The following is a 9,474-nucleotide window of genomic DNA, read 5'->3' as shown; positions in this document are numbered from 1 at the left end:
TTTACTTTTCTTATTTTTCTCTGTTTTCTTCCGCTGCCAATCCCTTTGTTTCTCTTCCCTCTTCCTCAATCTCTGTGTTTCTCTTCCAAAAAAAAGCTCCTTAATGATTCTGTCTCTGTGGTTTTTCTCCATGGCTATCGACCACAAGATAGAAGCTCTTTCTTATGACGTCATCCAACAGCAGCTGCTAGATAAGTTATTTTTACTTTAGATGTCAAATACTTAACAACATCAAAGAGGCCAAAAGTAAATTTCAGACCGATGTCAGATTTGTCACATCGTTGGTCATACTGAAAATATATACCCTAAAAGACTTGATTGGTCTCGGGTAAAATGTAAAATTTGTCTCAGAATTGGACATTTTGATATTCAATGTCCTAGCCCATTTGACTCAAATTTCATTGGTGGTCTTACAGCCTTAAGACAACCATCTGTTTCACAAGTATATCCTAAAGTCCTCTCATCTGTGCCTACTTGTGGTAAAACCCCGACGTTTTTATCTACTGATTGGTATATTGACATTGGAGCAACTCATCATGTCACATCAGATTATAATATCCTTACAAACGTAATGTCATATTATAGCTCAAATATGGTTCAAGTAGGCGATGGTTCAAGTTTGCAAATTGCTAATCTTGGAAACACATATGTTCATTTATCTAATCGAACTTTTCACATGCACAATGTCTTTCATGTTCCATCTATCACTAAAAATTTACTTTCTACACGTCAGTTTTGTCTTGATAACAATGTCATTTTTGAGTTTTATCATAATCATTATCTTATAAAGGATAGAGGAACAAATGCTATTATATTTTATGGGAGAATCAAAAATGGCCTCTACTATCTTCAGAGTTCTTTAATCAAAGCTTTTGTTGGTGAACGCACAAATAAACCAGCTTGGCATGCTTGACTTGGTCATCCTTCCTTTCGTATTGTTCAGCCAATCATTAATAGATATGATTTACCTACTTTCATACCTCCTCTCCGTCTCATTCATGTAGGGCCTGCATGCAATCTAAAAGTCATAAACTACCTTTCTCTTCATCTGATCATGTTTCTAATTTTTCACTTGAAATAATTCATTCTGATGTTTGCGGCTCTACATCTATTTTGTCTAATTAAGGTTTCCAATATTATGTTACCTTCATTGATCATTTTAGTAAATATACTTGGCTCTATTCTATAAGAAGGAAATCTGATTTATTTGATATATTCTGTAATTTTCAAATTCAAGTTGAACGGTATTTTAATCGTAAAATACTCTCTTTTCATTCTGATTGGGGAGGTGAATATCAAACTCTCCATCATCGTCTTGTCTCTTGTGGAATTGTTCATCGAGTTTCTTGTCCTCACACTCCAGAATAAAATGGCTCTACTAAGAGAAAACATAGACATATAGTTGAAACCACCTTAGCTCTTCTTCATCTTGCATCGGTTCCGTGTAAATTTTGGGATGAAGCTGTTAGCACTATGGTATATCTCGTAAATCGACTTCCTACTCCATTGCTCAATCATAAGTGTCCTTTTGAAAAACTTTATAATCAAGCCCCTGATTACACTTTCCTTCAAATTTTTGGTTGCGCATGTTATCCATGATTACACCCCTATTCTAAACACAAACTTGACTCTCGTTCACTACAATGTATTTTTCTTGGTTATAGCAATTTACACCATGGTTATCGTTGCTTGCATATACTAACAGGATGAATTTATATTTCACGACATGTTACTTTTGATGAGTCTCTATTCCATTTTTCGGTAGCTTCTTCGATCTCTCCTCCAGATATAAGTGGCACCTTCTTGATGCCACTTAATATTGTCAGAAGTGATGGCATCCTAGGTCCTGCTCCGGAACTCTCTAATAACTCCCCTATACCATAAGAATCACCTCAGGTTGCCGCTCCAATCTTGGAAGCCTCGCAGGTTGAAGATAATATGTTCTCTAGCTCTGGATCCTCGGATAATGCAAGTCCATCATCTACATCACCATGTCATCCTACTTCCTCATCTCTATCAACAAGTGATTCAGATGTTAATGCTCCTCATCGCATGCTTTCCATTAGTGACATTTAAGAGCATTGCCCACCAAATGTAACTTGATATCCCCTTCCATGAGCTCTAGTGGTCTCTTCAAAATCTATTGAATCAACTTATTTTACACAAGCAAGCAAGGATCCAAACTGACGTAGTGCAATATCTACAGAATTTGAAGCATTTCTTCGAAATGGAACATGGAGTTTAGTTCCACGCACTCCCTCAATGAATGTTGTGGGCTCTAAATGGGTATTCCGTCTTAAGCATCGAGCTGATGGTTCTCTTGAACGGCACAAAGCTCGACTTGTAGCTAAAAAATTTAGTCAACAATCAGGTATTGACTTTAATGACACTTTTAGCCCAGTCATCAAAATTGCATCTGTCAGACTATTATTATCAATAGCTTTTAGTTCTAATTGGTCTGTATGACAATTGGACATTTCAAATGTGTTTCTCCATGGTCATCTTGAGGAAACTGTATTTATAAAACAACCACCTAGGTTCATTCATCCACAATTTCCATCTCATGTTTGCCAACTTAAGAAATTCTTATATGGTCTTCGACAAGCTCCTCGTGCATGGTTTCATTGACTATGTAATTGGTTACAAGCTCAAGAATTTTTTGGATCAAAGACTGACTCGTCTCTATTTCACAAATATAATGATAGATCTATAATATTTTTTCTTATTTATGTGGACGACATTCTAATAACTAGCAATGATCATAAGGGTATCACAACTTTATTAAGTCTTCTCAGACAAGAATTTCCTACTCGAGATTTGGGTATTGCTCGTTTTTTTCTTGGTATTGAGCTTATTCCACATGAGGATGACTATCTTCTTTCTCAGAGCAAATACATTACTGGATTTCTTCAAAGAGCCAAAATGGATAGAGCACGTCCGGTCTCTACACCAATTGCTATAAACAACTTTCCAACTTCATCCTTTCATGCTCTGTCTGATCCATAGATTTATCGAAGTATTGTTGGAGTCTTATAATATGTCACTATCACACGCCCTTATATTACTTTTGTGATCAATCGTACTTGTCAATTCATGCATGCTCCAATTGAACAAAATTAGGATAATATAAAAAAGAATACTTCGCTATTTCAAAGGTACTATTCTACATGGTCTTCTTTTATATCACCAATCGTCTTGAGATTTACATGCATATAGTGATGCAGATTAGACAAGTTCTCCTGAAGATAGATGTTCTACTAGTGGATATGTAATATTTCTTGGACGAAATCTTATCTCATAGAATTTGAAAAAGCAACCTACAGTATCTCGTTCAAGCACTAAGACAGAATATAAAGCTATAGCAAATATAACGTCAGAAATTATTTGATTTCAATCACTTCTCTTTGAACTTCATCTTGCATCAAATATTGCACCAAAAATTTGGTACGATAATATTGGAGCAACATATCTCACAGCAAATCTAATCTTTCATGCCCATACAAAATATGGAAATTGATTTTCATTTTGTTCGTGAACGTGTGACAACTCAGCAATTATCCGTTTCTTATATTTCTGCTGAAGATCAAATGATTGATATCTTTACAAAGTCATTATCCAAACAACATTTCAACAAGTTAGCAAGCAAACTCAACGTCAAATCACTAAATCAAATCAAATTAGTATTTAGATTATTCAAATAATTTTATTATAATTATTTGAATAATTTTCATAATTATTCTTAAAATAATTCTATTATTTATTAATTGGTCAATTGACCAAGTACTTTTTAAACATTATATATTGTATTGTCCTTAGGACATATATCAATGAATAATATATTTTATTGTTCTCATATTATTTCTTTCTCTCTCCCTATTCTTCTTCTTACATCTTTCTCTGCCAAAGCCTTCTCTGTCGAATCTATCTCTACTGAATCTCGAGATTTCATCAACAAGGTGCATAAGAAGACCAAAGTCCAGAGCTAGCTTCCTCACGTCCTCGACATTGATATCTAGGCTTGGGCCCTACTCGAAGACGCACACCGCCAAGCCCGCATCCGTTGATCTCATGCATTGAATGCCGCCGCATGCGAATCTCTAGTTTGAGGTCGCCGCTTCACCTCTCCGCTGCTACAAACAAGTTTTCCAAATTCCAATGACCGCTACAGACATGACTCCCCTTCCCGTGTAGTGGTGGAGACAAGGGGGCGCAGGGGTGTGCGGAAGCACCCCTTGCTCCGGGAAATTCCATTGTCGGGATTTGTCGAGGGAGGTGGGTTGTTGAGGTACGACTTCTTCGGTGTGTACAATGGGCACAGCGGGGCGAGAGTGGTGCAACTGTGCCACGAGCGGATGCATGTTTTGTTGGGCGGAAGAAGTGTTGGTCGAGGGGTGGCCTTGTGTAGAGGGGTGGCAGAGGGAGATTATCACGGAAAGCTTCTCGAGGCTGGATGGCGAGGTGGAGGCAACGGCGCATGGAGAGTCGGAGAGGACGATGGGTTCGACGGCTGTGGTGGCCATGGTGGGGACAAAGCTGATCGTGGTGGCCAACTGCGATGACTCCAGGACCATGCTTAGCCACGGCGGTGTTGCTTTGCCCTCTCCTTCGATCACAAAGTAAAAATCATAAAAATTATTATGCCCTGTCACTTTTCTTAATGGATACTTGGTATTTTAATATATTTTTCTATATATTAATTGTTAACTATTGTTTACGAAATGGCGTTGATTCATTGTGGGAGAGTACAGATGAGTTGGAAAAAAATGTTTCTTAATTATGATTTTTGTCTTGTTTTTGAGGATTTGGTCGTGAATTTTAATGAATTAGCTCCCAAATCTCAATATGAGATGCACCAAAGAAAGGACCACATTATTTTATTTGAATCTAAGCTCACAATTTTAAATAGTTACGATGCCCTAACCTGAGCAACAAATTAGTAGCGTGTTCTGGCCAACTAGCTTTCTTTGAAAAAGTAGAATTCCAATTAATTCCCAAAAATTTGCTTTCCCTCGGAGAAATGTAAGTTCCTACTTTTTATGAATCTCTGTTCATTGACAGATGGATATTGAGCCATAGAGCACTAATTATGTCTTTGTATCTATAATGATGAATACCTTTGCAATTTGGTGAGGCCATATTTTTCTAATTTTTATTTTTCTTATCATTACCTTTTGTTTTTATGAACTTATCTTGCTGTGTAGGGAGCCAACCCAGCCAAGGGAGGTGAACTTCCAGGCCATAAAGTTATTAGTGATATTGCTGTCGTCATAAGAAATTCTACTAGTGGTGTTGGTCTTATTAATCCTCCACCACACCATGATATATACTCGATTGAAGATCTTGCGCAACATATTTTCGACCTTAAGGTATTTAATCTGCATTACTGGCCCCTTTTCTAGCTCCTTTCAATAAGAACCTATTGTTATTAAAAAAATAACAAAAGAAGCATTGTAAGCGTTCTTTGAATCTTTGTTCACTAGCACGAAGAGTTTCCAATTATCTCTGACAAGTTGTCAAAATTTCCTCTTGTTTTTTTGTAGAACTCAAATCCTGGTGTCAGAATCAATATCAAGTCTCTAATTGCTTGTAGGTGCTTGGTATTGGCATGCGACTATATTGATACCATTCAGAAGCAAGATCATGGACTGGACATGGTGTTGGATCAGAAGGTTATCTCTTCATCAAAAGCTGCTTGCCTATTTATATTGGGGCATCAATTTGTAATTTAAACCATGATGTTGGTACCATGCTTAGCCATGAGGTCTCTAAACTTTATAAACTGGAAGGGTTGCCTACAAATTCAATCCATATTAAGCTATTTGAAAATGCTGGTCAGAGTTTGGGAGCTTTTCTCTACGCTGGAATTACACTTGAGTTTGAAGGTGACAGTAATGACAATATACTCTTTTGTAGGAAAGAAATTATGTTACTAAAAATTATGTTACTAAATAATTTTTTTATTTCTAGATTGGATTGTTTTACTTAGGTGATATTCATTGTTGAATGTGATATTATAACTGTTTGATTTTTAGTTTTATAATTGTGTACATATAATATTATAATTTGTGTATGATATTATAATTGCATGTGGTATTATGGTTTATGTGTGATTGCTTTTGATTGCTCTTAACTGCATCACGTGCCACACACTGTGAATAGTCTTAATCGTAGCACGCCGCGCACTACGAATAGTATTAATCATAGTGCCCTCACGCTGCGAATTGTCTTAATCGCAACGCACCGCGCGTTGTGAATTATCTTAATTGCAGCGTGTCGCACGCTGCAAATTGTCTTGATCGCAGCAGGCCGCCTACTGCGAATTATCTTAATCGTAACGCACACCGTACACTGCAAATAATCTTAATTGTAGTGTGCGCCGCGCACTATGAATCCTCTTAATCATAGCGCACAATACATACTATCGGTGTTTTATGACTTTTAACAATTTATAGTCATGCGGCGTGTAATATGTGCTTCGGATAGTATAATTATGCACTACAAAAAATCACATTTATTGCAGTGTATAAATTTAATGCACTTACCCATTAAAATTTGTCATTTGAGATTGGCAGCCATATGTTGAGGTTACTCCATGATGAGTACATACATTTTCATATATACCATTTGGGTGAACTTTTAGATAGTCATGCAATAAATTAAGTCATCAATATTAAATAAATGAATAATATATATCACGTTAATTTGTAATCAGTGAATCTATATCCTCATCAGAAACCAATACCAAAAACTTCATAAATAGGTTATGATTGGGGTCGTCTATGATTTATCTTAAATTGTGTCGCTCTACGAGGAGTTAATTATATTATGTCATCTTTGATTCTCATCAATGTTGAAGTGTACTAGATAAAATCTAAATTAATAAATTTTTAATATTGTTTTTAAAAAATTAATAAAATTTTAAATTTAGAATAAATATTAATTTTTATTAAAAAAAATGGTGGGTTGGATTAGGTCTTGTTAAATATTCATCTTATGTTGGTCGGGTACCATCCTCTAGTGTAAATTTGGGTATAGATGCGGACCTAGGACAAGGTTAAATATAGTCTGCCCCATGTCCAACAAGGGTATTATTATCCATTGAAGGAAGAAGATACGGAATCAAGACTTATACCAAAGAAATAAAATGAGTCATTCATCTTTCAATTTCGTTAAGTACTATTATCAAAAACTTAATACTTAGAATAGCAATCGCCATGCCCAATCACAGCCTTCCAAGCATCACATATAGCTTGGCCAATTAATTTTTGCCCGAGCATGTACAACACGCGTGGAGGTGCATGGCCTTGACACGTGATCATTCTTTAAAAGCACCCGCAGCATGCAAGTCAAGATAATTAGGCTCGCCTAGCCACTAACTTGTCAAACCATCCAATCTAACTAATGACGTGCACTAATACTCTCATCACAGCACTCCAAATCTCACTTTTTCTTTTAAATATCCGGACAGGGACCACATTGTAACGATCTACCTTGATTAATTTGTTGTAAGTCATATTCATAAAATTGATCCAAACGAACGCACTCCCATGCACACTGTCAACTCATGTTTACGTGACACATGCATGAAGCGTCCGCCCTACACGTCCAACTGTTTATTTTATGGGCAAATATTCGCGTATCTAATTCTAAGGATATATCGAGCAGGTGGTTTATGCGGGTAAAATCGACATTACGCTCAAGTAAACGGCAAAGACGGGGAACGATAAATACGTCGTCTCCCTCCGCCCTCTCGAGGAATTCCAAACCCTTCCTTCTCTCCTACTCCTTGCAACCGCTATGCTGCTGCTGCCGAAGCCCGTATCGCTGCCGCCGGGGTTCCGCTTCCACCCCACCGACGAGGAGCTCGTCCTCCACTACCTCCGCCGCCAGGTAGACGCTGCCGCTCCCTCCCCTTGGCCCATCTCTGTCGTCGCCGAGGTCGACATCTACAAGCACGACCCGTGGGAGCTTCCAGGTTAATTAGTACGCTTTGACCCAAACCCTGTTGGGTGGCTGAACGCCACGACTCACGTCGATCTCTCTCTCTCTCTCTCTCGTGCAGGCAAAGCGACGTACGGGGAGCGGGAGTGGTACTTCATCACCCCGCGCGGCCGCAAGTACCCGAATGGAATCCGGCCGAACCGGGCGGCGGCCTCTGGGTACTGGAAGGCGACCGGGACCGACAAGCCGATCTACAGATCAGGCAAGGCTGGGGGCAAGCAGGCACCCATCGGGGTGAAGAAGGCGCTGGTGTTCTACAGGGGAAAGCCGCCCAGGGGAGCCAAGACTAACTGGATCATGCACGAGTACCGCCTCGCCGGTGCACACAGCGCCGATAGCTACAGGCCTGCGAGACCGATCACCGACTCCTCCACGAGGGTATATTATTATTATGCACAATGAATCTTCACGTCTTTACAACAAATCTCCATCTCCTCGATAATCACATATATATAATTCCCAACGCAGCTGGATGAGTGGGTGCTCTGCCGGATCTACAGGAAGAACGATCATCTCCAAGCGGTGGCTACGTCGACGAAGGATCGGGAAGGAACACTAAGCACGTATTTCGACGACGTAGCCAGTTCGTGGAGCTTCAAAGACTACTACTACTCGCTCGTCGGCGATTCGCCTGAGAATATGCAAACGGCGCCGGCGAACAGTCATATTAATGGCATTACCGACCTGGATGATCCACTGCAACAGCCAATGGATCTATCTGCGCTGGCCTCCGACGACACCGAGAGCTTGGTGAAGCGTCAGAGGACGATGCTGGAAGGGAACTTGAAGAGGCAGAACTGTGAATATGGTGGCTACAGTAGTGACTTGGTAGGACAGTTGGACTCCAACAGCTCCAGCTTTCTGGAGCCGCACTTTATAGACAAGCAATTGCTCCTGAACTCGCACTGGGGACTGCACTAAACAAAATATGCGAGCTTCCACTGGAACAGATCAGGAATAATGCTTTGGAAGAGAAACCACTTTTAGAATAGAGAAAAGAGAGGAGAAACTACTTTTGAGAAACGATAATAGAAAAGGCTGTGATATATATATAATTTATGGAGATAAAATAGAAATATTACTCTTTTTTTTCTTTAAATGGATAATTTGCATCTCATGACTTTTATCTTTGAAAAAGTTTAATAGCTAGAGGGTACGGATTAAGCTAAATTAACCATTCGATTGAATTTTAATAAGTAAAACAATTTTAATCCATATAAAGAAAGGCTTGTATTGGGTCAGTTTGCCCTAATCTATTTAGAATTAGGGCCCACATAGATTCGAAATCAAAAGGGGCATTGGCACTTGATGTGTAAACACTATACCTCCTTATTTTTATGAAAGGGAATCTTCTTTAGCCATTCCAATGACCAAACAATCTAGGCATCTTTAGCATAGCATTTAGCTCCTCTTCTCTCGTAAGCATTCTTTTTTCATATGGTAGGTGTTAAAGGTTTGATGGTGCATGGGATT

At 38.8% G+C, this 9,474-nt stretch overlaps 1 protein-coding gene across 1 annotated transcript; it reads left to right on the top strand.

Annotated features, from left to right (window-relative positions):
- Positions 1 to 7,772: 7,772 nt before the first annotated feature.
- LOC121982745 (NAC domain-containing protein 2-like) lies at positions 7,773 to 9,057 on the top strand. Its single transcript, XM_042535833.1, has 3 exons — positions 7,773 to 7,975; positions 8,063 to 8,379; positions 8,470 to 9,057. The coding sequence occupies exons 1-3, from the start codon at positions 7,798 to 7,800 to the stop codon at positions 8,920 to 8,922; spliced, it is 948 nt and encodes a 315-aa protein (XP_042391767.1). The 5' UTR covers positions 7,773 to 7,797; the 3' UTR covers positions 8,923 to 9,057.
- The last annotated feature ends 417 nt before the right edge of the window (positions 9,058 to 9,474 follow it).

This window comes from Zingiber officinale, chromosome 5A (genome assembly GCF_018446385.1).
Source record: "Zingiber officinale cultivar Zhangliang chromosome 5A, Zo_v1.1, whole genome shotgun sequence".
Lineage (NCBI taxonomy): Eukaryota > Viridiplantae > Streptophyta > Magnoliopsida > Zingiberales > Zingiberaceae > Zingiber > Zingiber officinale.
The sequence above is the reverse complement of the archived record's forward strand: the minus strand, read 5'-3'. Positions and strand labels throughout refer to the sequence as shown.

What these genes read in the sequence shown, in the direction of transcription:
- LOC121982745 (XM_042535833.1), top strand. Translation starts at nt 7,798, where the DNA reads ATGCTGCTGCTGCCGAAGCCCGTATCGCTGCCGCCGGGGTTCCGCTTC. An exon ending in CGACCCGTGGGAGCTTCCAG is followed by an intron (nt 7,976 to 8,062) that starts GTTAATTAGTAC and finishes TCTCTCGTGCAG; the next exon opens with GCAAAGCGACGTACGGGGAG. An exon ending in TCACCGACTCCTCCACGAGG is followed by an intron (nt 8,380 to 8,469) that starts GTATATTATTAT and finishes TTCCCAACGCAG; the next exon opens with CTGGATGAGTGGGTGCTCTG.